The 24046-nt window shown below is 36.4% G+C and overlaps 1 protein-coding gene across 1 annotated transcript in view; it reads left to right on the top strand.

Annotated features, from left to right (window-relative positions):
* Positions 1-22705, top strand: part of LOC306886174 (gamma-2-syntrophin-like) — a 103113-nt gene extending 80408 nt beyond the window's left edge. The window contains exons 15-17 of the mRNA XM_079443089.1: positions 17545-17637; positions 20719-20829; positions 21918-22705. Coding sequence (XP_079299215.1) covers positions 17545-17637; positions 20719-20829; positions 21918-22049 — 336 coding nt within the window. The 3' untranslated portion in view covers positions 22050-22705. The remainder of the gene's footprint in view (positions 1-17544; positions 17638-20718; positions 20830-21917) is intronic.
* Positions 22706-24046: the final 1341 nt, after the last annotated feature.

The raw sequence follows: 24046 nt of genomic DNA, 5'->3' as shown, positions 1-24046 counted from the left end.
ATTTAGCATTACATCACTTGCTCACCAATGGACAGAGGTGGGTAGTAACGAGTTACATTTACTTGAGTAAATTTTTTGGGTAACTAATACTTTTAGAGTATATTTTAAAATGGGTACTTTTACTCTTACTCAAGTATATTTTTAGAGAAAAAACTTTACTTTTACTTCGTTTCTGTGGGCGACTCTCCTCTCGTTACTGTATCTTAATGCAATGCAAGTTAAAAATGCTTCGGTTTATTCCAAACGCGCCGTCTACTTTTCTCTGGGCAATGAATGATGCCCATTCGCGAATGATTCATTATTTTGAGTCGATTCTGTTTAAAGGCCAGTTGGCAAACCAGTGAATCGGTTCGCGAATCAGTTTGAATGATTCGTTCAGTTCCCTGCCACACGCGCTGAGTCTCTGAAGTGGTTCTCACTCAGATAACAGAGAGTTTAAGAACATCAAGAGCGCTGAAGACGTGGCTTTGGATCTACAGTCAGTTTAAAGCAAATCTGCAAAGGCCTGTTTGCTAGAGCTATATGAAGATCTTTTATTAGATGAACACCGCGTGTGCTGTCTACTGTTCCACAGGTATAGGCCACGACACCACTATGGCATTACCAGTTTGTTGTACATGTACCTTACATTAAATACAATGTATAATTTATACATTAAATAAGCTGTCACAGAGTATGAAATGAACACCCGCGTTAGCCCTGCGCAGCGGCGCGCGGCCTGTTCTAGACACAATTAATATTAATATTTTTACAATATTTACGCTTGCAAAAATATAGGCTACATTTGTTTACATTTTGCAGAACAGAAGATCCGTCAATATGCATTTGTTTCGTTATATTCAGAGCAGTCATGTGAGGTGTTTTCAGAGGTTTCAGTGTCAGAGGTTATAGGATAATACATAATTAATTTACTTTAAAATGTTATTTAATTCAGTGATGCAAATCAGCTGTTACTCGTTTTCGGAGTCATATGATCCTTCAGAAATCATTATAATATATCGATTTATTACCAGTGTTGGAAACAGTTTTGCTGCTTAATATTTTTTGGAACCTGTAACATTTTGTTCAGTATTCTTTGATGAATAGAAAGCTAAAAAGAGCAGCACTGATAATAAATCAACATGATTTCTGAAGGATTATGTGACTCTGAAGACTGGGGTAAGGGCTGATGAAAATTCTGATTTGCATCACTGAAATAAATTACATTTAAAAAAAAAAAAAAAAAAAAAAAAAATATATATATATATATATATATATATATATATATATATATATATATATATATATGTATTGAACGGCAGTGTGTGTGTGTGTGTGTGTGTGTACACATACACATTACATAAATGTAATCTACACTCACCTAAAGGATTATTAGGAAAACCTGTTCAATTTCTCATTAATGCAATTATCTAATCAACCAATCACATGGCAGTTGCTTCAATGCATTTAGGGGTGTGGTCCTGGTCAAGACAATCTCCTGAACTCCAAATTGAATGTCAGAATGGGAAAGAAAGGTGATTTAAGCAATTTTGAGCGTGGCATGGTTGTTGGTGCCAGACGGGCCGGTCTGAGTATTTCACAATCTGCTCAGTTACTGGGATTTTCACGCACAACCATTTCTAGGGTTTACAAAGAATGGTGTGAAAAGGGAAAAACATCCAGTATGCGGCAGTCCTGTGGGCGAAAATGCCTTGTTGATGCTAGAGGTCAGAGGAGAATGGGCCGACTAATTCAAGCTGATAGAAGAGCAACTTTGACTGAAATAACCACTCGTTACAACCGAGGTATGCAGCAAAGCATTTGTGAAGCCACAACACACACAACCTTGAGGCGGATGGGCTACAACAGCAGAAGACCCCACCGGGTACCACTCATCTCCACTACAAATAGGAAAAAGAGGCTACAATTTGCACGAGCTCACCAAAATTGGACGGTTGAAGACTGGAAAAATGTTACCTGGTCTGATGAGTCTCGATTTCTGTTGAGACATTCAGATGGTAGAGTCAGAATTTGGCGTAAACAGAATGAGAACATGGATCCATCATGCCTTGTTACCACTGTGCAGGCTGGTGGTGGTGGTGTAATGGTGTGGGGGATGTTTTCTTGACACACTTTAGGCCCCTTAGTGCCAATTGGGCATTGTTTAAATGCCACGGCCTACCTGAGCATTGTTTCTGACCATGTCCATCCCTTTATGACCACCATGTACCCATCCTCTGATGGCTACTTCCAGCAGGATAATGCACCATGTCACAAAGCTCGAATCATTTCAAATTGGTTTCTTGAACATGACAATGAGTTCACTGTACTAAAATGGCCCCCACAGTCACCAGATCTCAACCCAATAGAGCATCTTTGGGATGTGGTGGAACGGGAGATTCGTGCCCTGGATGTGCTCCATCAACTGCAAGATGCTATCCTATCAATATGAGCCAACATTTCTAAAGAATGCTTTCAGCACCTTGTTGAATCAATGCCACGTAGAATTAAGGCAGTTCTGAAGGCGAAAGGGGGTCAAACACAGTATTAGTATGGTGTTCCTAATAATCCTTTAGGTGAGTGTATATATCTAAATAAAAATAGTCTATATTCAGTACATATATGATTCAAAGTAACTAGTAACTAACTACTTGAGTAGTTTTTTTGTCCGATACTTTTTTTTACTCTTACTCAAGTAACTATTCAGACTATTACTTTTACTTTTACTTGAGTAAATATTTCTAGAAGTACTTTTACTTTTACTTGAGTACAGTTTTTGGGTACTCTACCCACCTCTGCATATATACAGTGTTGTGCAAGTTACTTCCAAACTGTAATACATTACAGATTACTTATTACTGTTATTTAAAAGTAATTCCTTACCTTACAATATTACTGTCTCAGAATTGTAATTCGTTACATGACTCCTGTATTACTTTTGACTTTCACCAAAATATCTACAGAAGTAGAACTTAACATTCTAAAATGACAAAATGTACTATAGCCCTGGCCTAACGGCAAAGTGTTTATATTTCGTTCCGGCTTTTTATTAAGCTTATTAAGTTTATTAAGAACAAACATTTGGAGCATTTTTTGTTCATTAAAAAAGTTTTTTTCTTTCTTAAAGTAACGACCAAGCGGCCAGCGGCAGACCGGCAGGCTGATCATAGCTTATGTTTGATCAATTTAGCCTTCTCAAATCATCATGGCTTGCCTAAAATAAAATCTATAGATATACTAAAACAGTTCAAGAATATAACAATGTTTAAACGTTAAACCTAGATAAATGTGCGCTGCATCAGTAGTTTGTGCAGAGATTGGAAGCTAAAGCGCAGGACATGGAGGCACCAGCGCAATCGATTACAATTTTTTTTCAATGGAAACAACTTACGCCGTAATTTTTGCTCATGAAGGTAAGAGTAATACAGCATTCGTAACTGTAAAGGGTTAACTTTTATTTGTGTGCACTCACAATATCAACAAAACATTATGCTTTTTTCTTGAACAGGAGCGCTTCACAAAAATGAACTGAAAGACAGCGAATACATGCCTTACAGACATGATAAATATCTATAGAAAGCTTTAAATTACTACTTAACGAAATAAATAAAAACGAAAACACAAACTATTTAATATGATCGTTATCCGTGAAGATGCACTTCTCTCTAAAGACGCGTCTAACGAGGAGATGGTGAATCCTTACTATTTCCCCCGGACACATTCATGGTAATTACTTTTGCTTTATTGCGTGTATTTGAAGGCAGCAACTCTTCAGCTGTGCTGACGGCTCGCTGCTGCTGCGGGACACTAAACCCCGTCGAGTCGCTCTTGACAGTCGCGGCAGCACGGACTCATGTTGTTTCCACCAGCGCAGCAATTTGTTTTCATCAATAATTGATGGATGTCTAAAATATAAAGATAAGCAGAAGCCTAAAACAGGCCCGAGGACCGACCCGCGTCAGAACTTTGACGTGAATATTGGCCCGAAGCCCGGCCCTAGGGGCGTAAAAAAGTCGGAGCCTGACTTTAAATTACATTTGTAAAAAAATGGGGCTAAAAGTGTGTTGTAACGCAAGCGTTACTGAACATGTACCGAGTAAAATATTACTGAAAATTGATTAGTAATGCCTTACACTACTGCATTACAGCAAAAAGTAATAAGTTACTGTAATGCATTACTTTTGTAACGCCTTACTCCCAACACTGCATATATATATTCAGGGGCGCTGAAATAGCCAGGGTTGGCCGCGTGTGATGAGATACACCTGATCCGAATAGAGCCTCATCACCGCCGCTGTTTAAATGCTGAGCGCGCCTCTCCTCGAGAGACCGGTCTCTTTCCCATGCATGCACGCTGGTGTCTTCGTGGGTCCAGGAAGGGAGCGTAGAGTGACTCCTGCACCGCCAGAGATGTGAGCTGCCGGACCCGCAGTCCGCTCGAAACCGCACCCGTGATACGGCCGTCGGGCCAGGGTGCCGGGCCGACTAGTCGAGCGCCATGGACCTAGAGGTACACGAAGCTGCTGGAGAAGCCACCATCCCTCGCGCCCCGGACCTCAGAGGGGAGCTCGTGCGGCCGCCAGACTCCACCCCTTACCTGGACCCTTCCTTCCAGAACACTGCCCTCCTTCACAAACCCCGCAACACGACGAGGACACCAGATCGCCTGTTTATTTTGGACCCTTTATCCCCTTTGGACACTTTATTTTATCATTTCTGTTTAATAAAAGCCTCTCCGAGGCCTGACACCTCTCCCACTGTGTCTGTCGTTTGCTGTTCCCGCCACTAATATATATATATATATATATATATATATATATATATATATATATATATATATATATATATATATGTATATGTATGTAATTACTTTCACATTTTATAGATTGATGATATTTGTGCGTTTTATATATAATATTTATACATAATGCATAGTTTTGCATAGCTAAATATTTGTATTTATTTATATTAGCTATATTTTTTATTAAATATATACATATGCACACATAAATACATTAATATAATTTATCATTTATATTGAAATATTTTATATATACACACATACATACAGTACACACACACATATATATTTAGGATGTAAAGCTTTGTTTATTGCCTGAAGTAAATGTGAAAAAAATGCACTACTTAATGTTGTGTATTTGTTCCGATATCTGACCCTAGTGCTGCTTCTCTGAACAAGCACCACGAATTAAGATGAAAGTGACTTTGAGTAATTCACTAATGATGGTTGCAGACTCAGAGATTTGTGCTCCGCGTCACTCCGCTGATGATGTTATTGTCCTTCATCAGTTAGTTTGATTGTCCAGCTCTCGTGATTGATGGCTTGGAGAGATGCAGTAGTGTGTTACAGAGCATCTTTATGCTTCAGATGGACTCCAGAAAGACATGAGTTCATTCTGCGTTTGTGAGCATCATCAGCATCACCATGAATGCTGGACCACATCGAGAATGAACACATATCTCTGTCCTTAGGGATGCAACTAAAGGTGATAGAGAATTTCAATTAGTGCTTGATTAGTGGTTTGTTCTACAGACAGCTCGATTTGTTTAATTGTCTTGGGATAGTAGCATCCTTTAGACAAGTATACAAACAGACAGTTGGTCAGTGCATTGCAAACACACAATTCTGTTGAACAATACATCCTTAACATGCATTATACGGTAGAAAAACACTAAATATGTGTATTTCACTGTTGCACAGATGCAGTTGCCCAGTGCACAGCAAACAAGATTCTCTACATGACAGTAGTTGAAGAGAGAAAATTTTAGATAGAAGCAATTTACTTGCATTGCATTTTAATTACAGTCTGCATTGCATACATTGTTACATTCATCTGAAATGCATGTGCAATGCATCGATTGCATGCATGTTTGCATTCATGTATACAGAATATGTACATTTTCATGAGATGCAGTAAAACAAAAAACAGCAGCCCATAAAAATGAAAGAGCATTTGTTTGTCCAGATGTTATAGTCATGCATCTGTTGCAATTCATTAAGATCTGCAAACACAACAAGGGCTTAACATGCTTTTATTTACAGTTCAGTGTTGATTCAGTTCAATATCTGTAGTTCAGTGATAAGCAGCTGCTGGAATACATGTGCCGTTAAACCAGATGTGTTGGTATCAGGGTTATTATAGTTAACTAAAACTGAAACGATAAAATAACTTGAAATAAAATAAATTTAACTAAAATATTTTAAAAAAAATTAATAAATACATTTTGTTTAACTTGGTACTAAAATGGTACTAAATTCACTAAAACTACATAAAATTGATCAGCATAGATAGTGTTCGGGTTTACATACTTGCATAGAGTACATTTATATCTCCGTAAAATACAGCATAACTTAAACATGAACCCCCCTCTGAAATTATTGCTTTACATTTTTTGTAATGAAATAAAAAGTATATACAGGTGCATCTCAATAAATTAGAATGCCACTTATTTCAGTAATTCAACTCAAATTGTGAAACTCGTGTATTAAATAAATTCAGTGCACACAGACTGAAGTAGTTTAAGTCTTTGGTTCTTTTAATTGTGATGATTTAGGCTCACATTTAACAAAATCCCACAAATTCACTCTCTCAACACATTAGAATACTTCATAAGACCAATAAAAAAAACATTTTTTGTGAATTGTTGACCTTCTGGAAAGTATGTTCATCTATTGTATATGTACTCAATACTTGGTAGGGGCTCCTTTTGCTTTAATTACTGCCTCAATTCGGTGTGGCATGGAGGTGATCAGTTTGTTGCACTGTTGAGGTGGTATGGAAGCCCAGGTTGCTTTGATAGCGGCCTTCAGGTCATCTGCATTGTTGGGTCTGGTGTCTCTCATCTTCCTCTTGACAATAGAGAATCTATGGAGTTCACGTCAGGCGAATTTGCTGGCCAATCAAGCACAGTAACACCATGGTCATTGAACCAGCTTTTGGTACTTTTGGCAGTGTGGGCAGGTGCCAAGTTCTGCTGGAAAATGAAATCAGCATCTCCATAAAGCTTGTCAGCAGAAGGAAGCATGAAGTGCTCTAAAAGTTCCTGGTAGATGGCTGCGTTGACTGTGGACTTCAGAAAACACAGTGGACCAACACCAGCAGATGACATGGCAGCCCAAATCATCACTGACTGTGGAAACCTCACACTGGACTTCAAGCAACATGGATTCTGTGCCTCTCCACTCTTCCTCCAGACTCTAGGACCTTGATTTCTAAATGAAATGTAAAATTTACTTTCATCTGAAAAGAGGACTTTGAACCACTGAGCAACAGTCCAGTTCTTTTTCTCCACAGCCCAGGTAAGACGCTTCTGACGTTGTCTCTGGTTCAGAAGTGGCTTGGTAGCCCTTTTCCTGAAGACGTCTGAGCGTGGAGACTCTTGATGCACTGACTCCAGCTTCAGTCCACTCCTTGTGAAGCTCTCCCAAGTGTTTGAATCAGCTTTGCTGGACAGTATTCTCAAGCTTGCGGTCATCCCTGTTGCTTGTGCACCTTTTCCAACGCAAATTCTTCCTTCCAGTCAACTTTGTATTTAATATGCTTTGATACAGCACTCTGTAAACAGCCACAGCTTTCAGTAATGACCCTCTGTGACTTACTCTCTTTGTGGAGGGCGTCAATGTTCGTCTTCTGGATCATTGCCAAGTCAGCAGTCTTCTCCATTATTGTGGTTTCAAAGAACAAGAGATACCCGGAATTTATACTGTAGGGATGGTCATTAATTGAAACTCAAATGTAAATATTTTGAGATACTGATTTTTGACTTTCATGCGCTGTAAGCTCTAATCATCAAAATTAAAACAAAAAAACTTTTGAAATGTTTTACCTTACATGTAATGAATCTAAAATATATGAAAGTTTAACTTTTTGAAATAACTTACAAGAAAAAATTAACTTTTTCACGACATTCTAATTTATTGAGATGCACCTATACATATAATTATTATTATTATTATTATTATTTTTTTTTTTTAAAGAACATGATAAAAATCAGTTGCAATTCATTACATCGACAAAAACATCTTTTGAGAAATAGTCTTGTGTTTGTAGTTCAGGAGTTGTATGAGGAACAGTGTGGCGTTGCATGTTTGGCCATTGATGAAGCATCCGAGTTTGCTCTCACAGACTGCAGAGCTGAAATGTGGCACATTTGCAGCATGCTGGGACTTTCTCTCCACTCAGCTTGACAAGGAAATCCTCGACAAACCTCACTCTATGTTTTTCCCATCCCTCAGGAGAAGCTCTCCAATTAGCAGTGTGTATTCTGTGCTTTACATGTGACAGGCGACGCTTACACGAGCAGACAGTAAGAGCCGCAAATCTACTAAGAATGATAAACACACACAACAAAATTACTAAAATTTTACAATTAATTTTGTTTTATTTTTATTTTACTTTAAAAAAAATATATATTCTTTTTAATTTTTTACGCTTTAAACTTGATACTCAAATTGTATTCAAATAACCACTACTGAAATAAGATATTAATAAAAACTATATAGACATAAATAAGAAACAAAACTACTAAAAATTATCAAAGCAATTACTATAAAATTAATTGTTTAATTTTAATTTTTATATTATATTGTATTTTATGTTTTGCTTGATTATTACAATAACTAAAATGAATAAAACAAAAGCTACTAAAATTATAAAAACACAACAAAATTACTAAAACTTTTACAAAATTTTACTTTTTATTTTTAATGTTTTAAATATTGTATTTATTTTTCCATTTGATTATTTATATTTTTTAATTTAATACTAAAACTGTACTAAAATAAGTAAAACTGAAAACAAATAAAATACAAACTATTTAGATCTAAAGAAAATACACAAAAAAATAAAAAATGCTAAAAACAGCTAAATGCTAAAAAGTGTTTAAATTTTAGTAAACTGTATTTATTTGTTTATTTTGTTTAATTAATAAACAATACAACAAAATAAATATATATTTATAAATATATGTTATGTATACAGGTTATACATATAGATATGTATAAATTAATGTGTATATAATTATTGTTTATGTATATGTAAACAAAAACTACTAAAATTGAGAAAAACAGCAAAATTACTAAAACTTCATTGAAAATTAAAATAAAAAATAAAAACTGATGTAAATAAAAACTTTAATAGTATTGTCTGTGTTTCTAAAGTATTGGAATTTATTAAGGGAAAGTAACACTGGTCCCTACGTCTGTGAGCTGTATGGGAGTTTAATGCAGAAAATAATAAGGACCCCATAGAAATGCTGGCAGGACGTAATTCCCCTGCTCCATCCATATTAGTCAGAGCTGTGTTGACGAACTTTAATGGCTTCTTCTCTGGCTCGACAGATTGCTTGATGATGTTGCAGAATCAGAATGTCACTGGCGGGCGTTTGCGAAAACTTGCTCTCCTCCGCCTAATTGAGTTAAAGAGCCACTAACTGTAATACTGTGAAAATTACTGTTACATTTCATGCATATTTAGCTACAAATGTTTCCTCTTTTGAGGATTTGATTTGGAAATGCAAAGCAGACGGCTGCGTTTCTGAGATCCGGTCATGCTTTTAACTGCTTTTGTATTTTAATTTTGGGGATGGACTATTATTCATTAGTATTAATTTGTTGTAAATAAGCCTGTCGGTTGTCAGTCAGGTTCAGCATAAAGGTGTTTTGTAATTATAATCAATAATAATCAATGTTAAGGATTGTACTCACACTTTACAATAATGGCTTACAGTAATTTAATTTAAAATAAAAATATTTTAAATATTTTATGATCCTAATAATAGTGTGCATGATGTGTATATAAGATGGCATGGTTTATATAAAGTTTTTTTAATCTATTTTAATTTTTGTATTTAATTTTTTGTAATGTTTTGAATTTTGATTCATTTATTGATATTGTTTTAATGTAAATATTTAAGTACATTTACATTATTTATTTTGTATTATTTTATTATTTTATTTATTTAATTTAGTTTATATTTATTTTATTTTTTTGATTGATTTTTTTATTCATTTGTTTAAAAAATAGGCATGGATTTTTTTAGATGTGTTTTGAATTTTAACATTTAATCAGTTAATAGATAATTTACATTTTGAATTTACATTTATGCATTTGGCAGACACTTTATCCAAAGCTTTAATTTTATTTCGTTTTTTTTATTATTTTATTTCATTTTATTTCATTTTATTTCATTTTGAGCAGTTTTAACTTCTTTCCAGCTGCTCAGTGTTCAGTTCGGTGCTCTTCAGGGACTGTGCATTGGTTCAGGCCACTGTAATGTGATTGTGAGGGTCAGTGTCTTGTGAATACCGATGCGTCTCTATAATCACATTGACCAGAAACACAAACTTCCAGGAATCGTCTTGGGTTACGACTGTAACCCTTGTTCCCCGAGAAAGGGAACGAGACACTGCGTCGGTAACGACACTTTGGGGAACCCCCTCAGCGTAGCGCGTCTGAAGCATGAATGAAACTATTCCAATCCTGATTGGTGTTGCGTCATGACGTAACGTGACGGCATACTCGGAAGATACAAAGGGACGCCGGCACACAACAGAGTCAGCTTTTGCAATGAAGCAAGCCGCTCCCAGGCATAGAGAGGTGTGGCAAAGAGACGCAGTGTCTCGTTCCCTTTCTCGGGGAACAAGGGTTGCAGCCGTAACCCAAGATGTTCCCCCTCGAGGGAACTCACATTGCGTCGGTAACGACACTTTGGGGAACGTATACCCACTATGCCACCCCGAAACATGCCTGTCTTAGTGTGAAGCTGAACCAGGCACAACAGGACGAGAGCACTTGTGCACCCGGCATGGAGGGAAGGTCCAGGCTATAAAACCTGAAGAAAATATGCGGGGTGGACCACCCAGCTGCATTGCAGATCTCCTGCAACGGGACTCCTGAAAGGAGGGCCCTAGAGGATGCCATGCCTCTAGTAGAGTGGGCCTGCTAAGAGTGACATGATGTCTGAGAACCATACCCGGGCCGGCCAGAACGGGGCTACCAGCAATAGACTGACCCCCTCTTTCCGGATCCTCTCCAGAACTCCTGGGAGCAGAGCGATCGGGGGAAAAGTGTACAGGCATAGCCTCAGCCACGTCTGTACCATGGCATCCAACCCCAGCGGGATCTGGTGTGCCAATCTGCACAGAAGACACGACCTCAGACTCCCCTGATGGTTCAAATACGAGACCACTGACATATTGTCTGCTCGTATTAGGACATGGTGACCGCTGAGATCTGGGAGAAAGCTCCTCAGAGCCTTGTAGACCGCTAGCATTTCCAGACAATTTATGTGCCATGAGGAATGCCGGGCCTGCCACAGACCTCTCGCAAAGCGGCCATCCATGACCACGCCCCAACCCGTAAGGGATGAGTCTGTCGAAATGACTTTTCAGCGACATGACACTCCCAATACTGGGCATTGGGACAGAAACCAAGGTCTCTTCCATATAGACAGGGCACGAAGGCATCGGCGCATGACCTTGATCATACGAACGGATTACCTCTCGAGGAAAACCCCTTGCTTTTCAACCATGACTGTAGGGGTCTCATGTACAGAAGTCCAAAAGGTATTACGTTGGACGCAGCTGCCATGAGCCCCAGCAGTCTTTGGAACTGCTTTACAGTGATAGCGTGGCCTAGATTTATCCTGGAAACCTTCGCCAGGATGGACTCTATACGAGCAGGAGACAATTGTGCCCGCATCGTTACCGAGTCCCATACCACCCCCAGGAACGTGGTTCTCTAGGCGGGCGACAACACGCTCTTTTTCGTGTTCAGTCTCAACCCCAAGCTCCGAATGTGGCCAAGGACGACATCTCGATGCCGAATTGCCATCTCCCGAGACTGGGCCAGTATAAGCCAGTCGTCGATATAGTTCAGCACACGGATGCCCTGAAGCCTCAGTGGTGCTAAAGCTGCATCCATGCACTTGGTGAAAGTGCGAGGGGAGAGAGCTAGGCCAAACAAAAAAATCCGGTACTGGAACGTTTCGCCCCCGAAAGTGAACCTCAGGAACTTCCTGTGAGAAGGAATGATGGAAACATGGAAGTATGCGTCCTTTAGATCTATCGTGACAAACCAGTCCTCGCATCTGATCTCACAATGGTAGGAATAGTGAGCATCTTGAACCTGAATCTCCTGAGTGAACGATTCAATTGCCGCAGATCTAAAATTGGACGCAACCCCCCATCCTTTTTTGGAACTATGAAGTACCGGCTGTAGAACCTGGACTCCCTGTCTGGTGGAGGAACACGTTCTATGGCCTCCTTCACCAACAGGGAGTGAACTTGCTGTTCCATCACCCGACCCTGCTCTGGGTGCACTACAGTCCAGACCACCCCATTGAACTTTGGGGGGGCGGTAACCGAACTGCAGTCTGTACCCCCTTTCTACTGTACGCAGGACCCATGGAGATTATGGATATTCGGAAGGCATTGCCATGCGCTGATATAATCTACTAAGAGAATCAGCCTCTCGAGGCTGACCTCTGGTGTTCTTCGAGTGTCGTTTACGATCCCCTGAAGCGGAAATACCGGCAGGAAAAGATTGTCAACGAGATTGTCTGCATTGTCAACGATGCAGACACTGTCGCTGCCAGGCCGCAAGCCTTTGGGGCGGACACTGCAGCGTGCATTCGCCGGAAATTGATGTGGCCCAAAGCGTACTGGTGGCGGGATACCAACATCGATTTCCTGAGGGTTCCGAGGTGGAAACGACCTCTATCGCTCCTTCGATAATCGACCTTCGGCTCGGCAGGCTTCAGACGAAAGCATCGCCACTGTTGCCAAGATAAAATGATTCATTCAACCCAAGCTAAAAAATATTTAAACAGAGAGAGTGTGTCTGAACCCCGAACGTTATCAGGAAGGCTATTCCAGAGTTTGGGAGCCAAATGCGAAAAAGCTCTACCTCCTTTAGTGGACTTTGCTATCCTCGGTACTACCAAAAGTCCAGAGTTTTGTGACCTTAGGGAGCGTGATGGATTGTAGTGAGATTGTAGAAGAGTAGTTAGGTATGCAGGAGCCAAACCATTAAGGGCCTTATAGGTAAGTAATAATATTTTGTAACTGATGCAGAACTTAATAGGTAGCCAGTGCAGAGACCGTAAAATTGGGGTTATATGATCATATTTTCTTTACCTGGTAAGGACTCTAGCTACTGCATTCTGGACTACCTGTAGCTTGTTTACTGAAGATGCAGGGCAACCACCTAGCAGTGCATTACAATAGTCCAGTCTTGAGGTCATGAATGCATGAACTTGCTTTTCTGCATTTGAAAAAGGTAACATGTTTCTAAGCTTGGCAATGTTTCTAAGATGCAAGAATGCTGTTTTTGTAACATGGGAAATATGATTTTCAAAGGACAAGTTGCTGTCTAATATAACACCCAGATTTTTGACTGTAGAGGAAATAACAGTACATCTGTCTAGTTGCAAATTGTAATCCAAGAGATTATCCGTGCTGTTTTTTGGTCCAATAAGTAATATCTCTGTTTTATCCGAATTTAATAGGAAAAAATATTGGTTATCCAATCTTTTATATTTTAACACTCTCTGTTAGCTTAGATAGTTTAGAAGTTTCATTTGGTCTTGTTGAGATATATAGTTGAGTATCATCAGCATAACAATGAAAACTAATCCCGTATTTTAATATTAATTTAATAATATTACCATGGGGCAACATGTATATTGAAAATCACAGTGGACCTAGGACAGATCCTTGTGGCACTCCATACTTTACTGGTGATAATTGAGATGACTCCCCATTTAAATAAACAAAGTGGTAGCGATGGGACAGGTAGGATCTAAACCATCTCAATGCCTGCCCTTGAATACCCGGATAGTTTTGTAATCGATCTATGAGTATGTCTTGATCTATAGAGTCGAACGCAGCACTAAAATCAAGTAATATTAGCAATGAGATGCAGGCTTGGTCTAACGCAAGAAGCAAGTCATTTGTAATTTTAACAAGTGCAGTTTCTGTGCTGTGATGTGGCCTGAAATTCTTCATAGAGATCTTTTTTTTGCAAGAAGGAGCAGACTTGAGCAGACACAACTTTTTCTAAAATTTTAGGCATAAAAAGGAAGATTTGAAATGGGTCTGTAATTTGCCAGTTCATTAGAATCTAGTTGTGGTTTCTTAATAAGAGGCTTAATAACTGCCAGCTTGAAAGGTTTTGGGACGTGACCTAAAGATAACGATGAGTTAATAATATTGAGAAGTGGTTCTTCTGCTACAGGTAACAACTCTTTCAGTAATTTAGTGGGTACAGGATCTAATAAACATGTTGTTGGTTTAGGTGCACTGATAAGTTTATTTAGCTCTTCCTGTCCTGAAGTTGTAAAACACTGCAGTTTTCTTTGGGTGCGATGAATGAAGCTGAAATACTAGACGCAGTAGAATATATATTTGTTTTTGTATATCTGATGTTATCTATTTTATCAGTAAAGAAATTCATAAAGTCATTACTATTAAACTGTGAGGGAATATTTAGATCGGGTGGCGTCTGTTTATTTGTTAATCTAGCCACTGTTCTAAATAAAAACCTTGGATTGTTTTGGTTATTATCTATGAGTTTGCGGATATGCTCTACCCTGGCAGCTTTTAGAGCCTGTCTATAGCTGGATATACTGTTTTTCCATGCAATTCTAAAAACTTCCAAGTTAGTTTTTCTCTATTTGCGCTCAAGATTACGAGTTTCTTTCTTGAGAGCAGTGTTGGGTAAATTACTTTCAAAAAGTAATTAATTACAGTTACTAATTACTTCATCAATATTGTATTTAAATTACTTTACTAATTACTCTATCTGAAAAGTAACTTAGTTACTCAATAAGTAACTTAATTATTCAAATCGCTAATTAGGCTATCTTAAAATCCCTATAAACCTTAATAGAAATTAAACTCCATATTCTTTCAATTCGAGTCAAACATAGAATAGTTTAGCCTTTTAGCTTTAAAACAACTGTAATACTTAAACATTTTTATGAAAAAAATGTAACCACCTTTGGTTAACAAATAGAAATACTCTGCAAAATATCTGAATGACAAAAAGGCTTAAAAGTTAAACAATATACACATTTCAGTTTGGCAAGATGTTCAGGAAAAGCCCAACTAGTAAAATCTGTACAGGTTTATGTCAAAATAACACGTTAACTAATGTAGGTAAGAATAAATTACAGAAATGATCTTCTCTGCTGAATAATGTCAGATCGCGCTGTTCTTATGAGGTAAATTTCTCATAGCCGGTCTTCTTTCAAAAATTAATATTTTACTTTTTAATATTTTTTTCTTAATATTTTACTTTTTTTTTTGTATCTAGGTGAGGGCATATGCGCGCAGGTGACTGCATATAATGAGCTCAGACACGGGAAAGACTGTACCTTGCTTTAGTTGCATAATCAGAAACATTAGTTTTTAATTTGAATTCGTTCAAGTGTCAAGTAGACACTTCAAGATTTTTAGATTCTATTGATTTTAGTCTTATATGTATCTGAGTCAGAGCCGGCGCCAGGGCACCTCCATCAGAGGGGCATTTGAATTTCTGGGGGGGGGGCACAAATCACGTTTTGTGTGTGTGTGTGTGTGTGTGGGAGGGGGTCGGGGTGGGATGGGAAGCGTGCAATCTGTGATTGCGTGCAGTTTCTGACGCTCGCTAAAGCGTGCAATCACTTTCTTATGTGCGCTGTTTTACCGGTTTCACTTTCGCTTTCGAAACGATCACGTTCAGCAAGAAGGGGAGAGGATGGAAAGTGGGGGGCACCGTAACTCTGCCCGCGAATGCCCCCTCTTGGTGCCGGCCCTGATTTGAGTATTTAAGGTTTCTCTGTGAATCAGGAAAATCTGAAAGTGAACGCACCCGCACGCGGAGGGTTAAAGCCGCTCAATATTTAGACGGTAAATTTAGATTTCAAATTCAATATTGCTTTTAGAACTGTTGAAATTATTTACTGTATGTAATGCAAGTACTTTATAAGTAACTGTAATTAAATTACCTAAAAATTAACAGTAATCCCTTACTTTACTTTTTCAGTGGATAAGTAATTTAATTACAGTAACGCGTTACTTAGTATCGCGTTACACCCAACACTGCTTGAGAGAATGGGTATAACTGTTGTACCATGGCGCAATATGTTTTTCTCTAACCCGCTTTCTCTAAAGTTTTCTCTAAAGTGCTTTCCTGTAGCTCAAATAGTAGAGCATGGCGCTAGCAATGCCAAGATCATGGGTTCGATTCCCAGGGAAAGCAAGAGCTGATAAAATGTAAAATTGTAACTTGAATGCAATGTAAGTCGCTTTGGATAAAAGCGTCTGCTAAATGCATAAATGTAAATGTAACCTTTTTCAATTTGAGGGGGGCAACAGCTTCTAATGTATTAGAGAAGATAGTGTCCATGTTGCTAGTCATTTTGTCTAGTTCATGTGTATTTATGGGTACACAGAGCACCAGAGAAACAGTGAGTGTGCACTTTACCTTCAGCTAACGTAGCACGGACGATGGAGTTTCCGATGATCACAGCATCGTGTACTACAACTACCTTACTATTAATAAACAGCAAATTAGGAGGCAAAAATAATAGTTAATACTAAAAACTGGACTTTAAAATAAAGTGTGGCCAATTGATTAAATGTTTACATTAAAAACTCAAAATGCATCTGCAGGCCTTTTTATATAAATTAATAAAAAATAAAGAAGAAAAAAATAAAAATTAAGAAATAATAAAAAGATGCACACATACAAATATGACATAAAGAGATGCATGCACAAATACTGTGATAGTACCATAGTATCATAATAACTGGCAGTTTATTAAGAAACCTTCCTATTTTATTTTTTTATTATTTTATTTATCTGTCCATCCATGTTTGATTGTTTGTTTACTTGCTTATTTATTCAATTCTTGCTATGCAGAACAGCCAGTTTATTGCGAAATCTTCCCATTTTATTTTATATTTTATTTTAATTTGTTATCCATCCATCCATGTTTGTTTGATTGATTTGATTGATTGATTCATTCATTCATTCATTCATTCATTCATTCATTCATTCATTCATTCATTCATTCATTCATTCCTGCTATGCAGTGTTGTGAGTTTAAGAAATCTTCCCATTTTATTTAATTTTATCTTATCCATCTACCAATCCATGCTTTTTGTTTCTATTAATTTAAGAAATAAGTAAGAATAAATAAATAAAAATATACATATATGGTATATACAAATATAACATAGAGAGATGCATGCATAAATAATACAGTGGTAGTATACCATTGTATCAGATGGTTCTACCATGGTACTGGAGGTGTACTGGACTGGATATTGATTTTCTTCAGAAAGTGGATTGTTAGTCATAGTTTCTCTGTGTAAGCTGTTTCCGTGGCGACCGTGTCTACCTGTCCTGTTCCCGGTAATATAAATCATGCGCGATCAGGAGTGTTGAATGTTCAGTGATTTAAATATGAATGTGGTCTGTTGTTTTAAAGTCTTTACAGCAAACAATGGGCCTGTGAGCTCTCTGTGTAAATCACGCTGTTGTTGTTGCTCTGCAGTCGAAGAGCTACATGTGCAGCAGTCAAGGGAAGATCCTATGCTTCACTCTCGACTTCGAGTCGGGTTTCTCCTGCTCTGACAGCATCTCAAAGGTAAGAAAATCAAACTGTGCCTCTGGTTTCTGCTACTTATTGGCTTTCTGAGCAGAAACTCTTAGCTGAGTCCTGACAGCTCTGAACTCAGAATAAACTGCCTTTATAATGTGCTCAGTATTTCAGCTGATTACTCTTCTGCTTGGTCCTAAGCTGATTTACTCTTATTAGCGAAACACTGTCAGGTCAGGCCTGCTAGCCGTACTGCCAGTTTATTAAGATATCTTCATGTTTTGTATTATGTTTTAGATTTTTCTTTGGTTTATGTATCTATCCATCCATGTTTACTTTTTATGTATTTTCATTTCTATTTATTTATTTATTTATTTATTTGATTTCATTTTCATTTTTTATTTTATTTTCTATCAAAATATCCAGTTTATTGAGAAGTCTTACTGTTTAATTTATTTATTTGTTTGTTTGTTTGTTTTATGTTTTGGCTTTGTTTAATCATACATCCATGTTTATTTGTATTTATTTATTTATTTATTTTTATTTTTATTTATTTATTTATTTTTTATCAAAATATGTAGTTTGTTAAGAAGTCTTCCCATTTTGTTTCAGTTTATTTATTTTATTTTATTTTTTTATTTACTCATCCATGTTTTTATTTATTTATTTTCTATTGAAATATCAAAATGTTGTCAGTATCAAGATGCTTGAATGCAATCAGAATCCAAATGTTTCAAACTAAACACTTTCTTGTGAATATTGTTCTAATTGGTGGTCAGTTAAAGTTTTTCTATCCACGTTTGTTTGTCTTTATTTATTTATATTTTTAATTAATTAATTTTATTTTTATTTATTTCATTTTTGTCTTTATATTTTTATTTATTTTAATTTCTATCAAAATACTATCAATATCAAAATGTTTAAACAAAACATGTTTGCTTGTGAATATTAATTTTAGTTGGTGATGCAATAATAGGTGTTTCCAGTGTTTTGAAAATTCCTTTCCATCCTTTTTGTCTGAAAAAAACCCTTTAAATATCAAAAGCCAGTTCCTCAATGACATCATCATTATCATCCAGGAAGTGACATCATTCTGGAGGGAAAACAGTAGCATGGTCATAAGCAAATATGACATGTTGTTTCTTTATTTACAGTGTATTATCAGTGAATCTGATGAATTCTGGGATGTTTGTGTCGCTCTAAAACATTTATCCTGTTTGATCAAATGACACATCAGTTTGATCAGACGATCATTTCAGAAGACGGTTAAAAACACACAGATGACGTCCTCATGTACGCTGTAACTGTTTAACCCTTCAATAGAACTAGTTTCCTTAATTACAGCTTAATCAAATTAACAGCAGCAGGTGCTGGTTAATGACATGATTTGTGATTCACGCAGAAGCGTTGGGATCTGCAATCGTGAGACAGCATGAATAGACTAACATGGGCTGATTACGAGCCTGACAGGCCAATTTAACTGTGCCGGCTAAATCTGGCATGTATTGTTCTTGGTTCGAATAGCAGGCTGTGATTTGCACATCAGTGAAAAGTGTGTTACACGTGATTGTCTTCAGTCGTGATGTGCAGAACCAGCTCAAGAACCCACTAATGAAACAGCTTTATTACGGTCCTCATGAAATTAATTAATACTTAATGGACTAACTTAAAGCTATAGTTGTTTAGCCACAAATTAAAATGTGCTCCCCCTCAGGCCATCCAAGATGTAGATGAGTTTGTTTCTTCATTAGATTTTGAGAAATGTAGCATTGCATCACTTGCTTAGCAGTGGATCCTCTGCAGTGAATGGGTGCCGTCAGAATGAGAGTCCAAACAGCTGATAAAAACATCACAATAATCCACACCACTCCAGTCCATCAGTTAACATCTGGAGAAGACAAAAGCTCAAATCCATCATTAAGATATTTTTAGCTAAAATATGAGTCCATAATAATGCTTCCTCCAGTGAAAAAGTGTTCTGGTCTGAATCAGGAGAGAAATCTGCCCAGATCAAGCAGCGTTTACAAGCGTTTACAAGTTTTATATATATTGTAGTTTTGTTGGTGAGCCTTATCAAACAGAGAAGTAAATAGAAATCTTTCTGCTTTCTGGAATAATATCAGCAAAAAGACAACATTCCTCTTTCAGCGTTAAATGGATAGTTCACCCCAAAATTTTGCCATTAATTACTCACTCTCATGTTGCTCTAAACCCGTAAGATCTCCGTTCATCTTCGGAACACAAATTAAGATATTTTTGATGAAATCTGAGAGCTTTCTGAAAACTCTCACAGACAGCAAGGATCCTTACACGATCAAGGCTCAGAAACATAGCAAGGAGATCTTAAAATAATCCATGTGACATCAGTGGTTCAACCGTATTTTACGATGCTATGAGAATACTTTTTGTGCGCCTAGAAAACAAAAATAGCGACTTTATTCAACAATTCGTCTTCTTCGTGTCACTCTATAGCACCATTTTGGAGAGTATCACATAAGTAAACAACGTATGCAACGTTCACATCAAAGCGTAAACAACATAAACAGCATATCCGTGTGCATACGTTGCATACATTGTTTGCATATGTGATATTCTCCTAAATATCGCTATAGGATGAGGCGGAGGAGACATTGTTGAATAAAGTTGTTATTTTTGTTTTCTTTGCACAAAAAGTATTCTCATAGCTTCATAAAATTACGGTTGAACCACAGTTGTAAAAGAGAAAACATCTACTTTGTTTAAAAAAGGTTGAGGTTGGTGAAATATTTTTGAAAGAAGTCTCTTCTGCTCACCAAGGCTGCATTTATTTGATCAAAAATACAGTAAAAACAGTCAAATATTGTGATTTAAAATAAGAGTTTTCTATGTGAATATATATGTTAAAATATAATTGATTTCTGTGATCAAAGCTGTATTTTCAGCATCATTACTCCAGTTTTCAGTGTGACACTATCCTTCAGAAATTATTCTAATATACTGATTTGCTGCTCAAGAAACATTTCTGATTATCAGTGTTGAAAACAGTTGTGCTACTTAATTTCATTCCCTGATACATTTTATATTTAGCTTTTGCATGCCTGTCTGCTCTGCTTATTTATTTATTTATATTTTTCACTTGCTTTTCCACAGAAAACCATCTGGAAATACAAATTCTCCCAGCTGAAGGGTTCATCGGATGACGGCAAGACACGAGTGAAGCTCCTGTTCCAGAATTCAGAGAATAAACAAATCGAAATGAAGGTCAGAATGTGTTTACATTAGAATATTAGGATGAAATGTCAAGTCGACATTTATGTTGTATAAACATAGAATATTTTTCAGGTTTGCAATATTAGTTTGATGTCAGATTTATCATTCATTTGATACAATTAAAAATGAATTAAAAAATTCCCTCCCATCTTCAAGAATCGGCTAAAAGCACATCTCTTCCGTCTTTATTTGACCCTCTAACTCAAGCACTCTCTATTCTAATTCTATTCATTAAAAAAACTTGCCTCTTTTAGACTTGCACTCTATTAATTTACCTACTGCTTGATTTCTTTAATTAATAATTAATAAATAACACTAGCGTCTCTATTCTTTTTGTATTTTATCTATTTATTTTCTTTTTATTTATTATACAATTAACAAAAGCAAAAAGGCCTCTAACACTAGCTTGCTCTATTCTTTTTCTATTGTTTTCTTTTTAGATATTGTATAATTCAAATAGAAAAACTTTGCTAGTGTACTGTGTTAAGCTAACTGAGACTTGTTCTAGCACTTGCGTATCATTGCTCTTTTGTTGGTTTTGATTGCTTCCATTGTCCTCATTTGTAAATCACTTTGGATAAAAGCGTCTGCTAAATGACCATATGTAAATGTAAATAGTCAAAGGAGATGACATGTTTAACCCTGTAAAGCCTGACATATGGAATAATATATATACAGTATATATATACTGAAATGATCCAAACATATAATGCAATGCAATCCGATGCTGATTGAGAGATGAAGAAATAAACGCTCCTCAGAAGATGTGAGATGTTTTGGAGGCTTGTGAAGGTCATTCCTCCGCTGAGGAACAGTGAAAGTAAAGCTTCTGGAAGCAAACGCTCCTCAAAAGATCCTGATGATCAGATTTGAGACGCACTGAATTTTCAAAAAAATTAAAATATTGATGGAGAATCAAGTAAAGCTGAGCTGCTTCAGTCCAGTAAGTGTTCATCTGGAGATATGACTACAGTTATTCTGACGTTTACTTGATAAAAATCAGTTTAGATCAGTTTAGAGCCAGTTTAATTTTTAAATGTAAGCGAGAAACATCTTTCTGGTTGTTTCTTTTGTTCCAGGAGCTGGAGTTTGCTAATCTGACGGCTGTGCTTCATTGCATTCACTCGTTCATCGCTGCTAAAGTGGCCACGGTGGATCCCGTCTTTGTCAACAATCAAAGTCTCACGCAGAAGTACATGTGCAGCAGCTAGAAACATCCGTGTGTGACAAACATGTACAATCTCGTCTGGTTCTCTGATTTTATGCACAATATATCTAGTTCTTGTTATTTTTGTACGAATCTTCTAAATTCAGAGCGACGTTTAAGGAGCACTTTGAGTAGATGATATTTTGACATGCTTTGAGTTATGATTTCTTTCTTACATACTAACGTGATTAATCATATGCTTAAACTGATTATGTAGCAAAGCAGATGTTGACATACAGCATTATGAGTTGATGCATGAACTGCATTTGACAATTTACAGGGCAAAACGGGTGAAACTCTGAGACTTCCAGCTGTAAAATCAACCAAACTAGATGAATTTGTGTTCTTTTGCCCTTTTGTTTTCCTCAAACCTCTTCATTTAGCACAAAGAGTAATAACAGCAAGTCATATATAGGAGTTTTAAAGTCGGTTCTGATGGTTTTCTCCATTTGAATTAAAGTGCTACCTATGTTACACTGATTTGATACGTGTTATTATGAAGTAGTGGTTTCATTAACAGTAAACAGACAGTCTTGCCAGCTACTGTCCTCGAAAACTGACATTTTATAAAAATCAAGGTCCCTGATCTACTCTTCTATTTAGTTTGATGTTATTCCAGTTCTTTTCCAAATAAAGGAATGATTAGTTCACTGCTGACGGAATACGCTGTGATTCTTGTGTGGGTTCAGATGCGAGAGAAAATATTCACATGTAAAAATGTGTACTTACCTGTTAATGGTTATGTAAGCCTAAAGAGGTAAATATATTCCAATGTACATTTGATTTTATATATATATATATATATATATATATATATTACACTGCCACTCAGAAGTTTGGGATCAGTAAGATTTTTTATGTTTTTTTTTAAAGAAGTTTCTTTTGCTCATCAAGGCTGTATCTATTTGATCAAATATACAGAAAAAAACAGTTATTTTGTGAAATATTATTGCAATTTGAAAACAACAGTATTCTATTTTAATATACTTTAAAATATCATTTATTTCTGTGTAATTTAAATCTGTATTTTCAGCATCATTACTCCAGTCTTCAGTGTCACATGATCTTCAGAAATCATTGTAATATGCTGATTTATTATGAGTGTTGAAACTGTTGTGCTGCTTCATATTGTTTCTTGGAACGTGATATTTTTCTTTGATGAATACAAAGTTAAAAAGAGCAGCATTTGTTCAAAATGGAAATCTTTTCTAACAATATAAGTCTTTACTATGACTTTTTATTCATTTAACACATCCCTCCTGAATAATGGTATTAATCTCTTAATAAAAAAAAAATGTACTGACCCCAAACTTTTGAATAGTATTGTATATTGTAACACAACATTTATTTTTTAAATAAATGTTTTTCTTTTTAACTTTTTATTAATCAGAGAATCCTAAAAAAAATATTAGAGGTCCCCAAAAAATATGAAGCAGCACAACAGTTTCCAACATTGATTATAAATCAGTATATTAGAATGATTTCTGAAGGATCATGTGACACTGAAGACTGGAGGAATGATGCTGAAAATACAGCTTTGATCACAGAAATAAATTATATTTTAAAGTATATTAAAATAGAAAACTGTTATTTTAAATTGCAATAATATTTCACAAAAACACAGTTTTTTCTGTATTTTATTATCGAATAGATACAGTCTTGAGCAGAAGAAACTTCTTTAAAAAACCTTAAAAATCTTACTGATCCCAGCCTTTTGAGCGGAAGGGTGTATATATATATATATACGTTTATATATATATGTTTTTTGCCAGGGTCAAATTGATCCCAAACAGAGTAACATAAAATCATTTGAAGGCAAAATAACAGGCTAATTTCATTATTATTTTTACTCATGCAATCAATCTTCACAGAACATAAGGCATAATTACAATTATACCAGAAAACACATTGTGATTAATTATTGATTGTCGTCTTAATTTAATTTGCAGTTTAAAATCTGTGAATCATGAATTTAGTTCTTCTTATTGTTCATGTAGTGAA

The sequence above is a fragment of the Barbus barbus genome (genome assembly GCF_936440315.1).
Source record: "Barbus barbus genome assembly, chromosome: 20".
NCBI classification, from domain to species: domain Eukaryota; kingdom Metazoa; phylum Chordata; class Actinopteri; order Cypriniformes; family Cyprinidae; genus Barbus; species Barbus barbus.
Note: the sequence above shows the minus strand (reverse complement) of the source record. Positions and strands in the feature narration are given on the sequence as shown.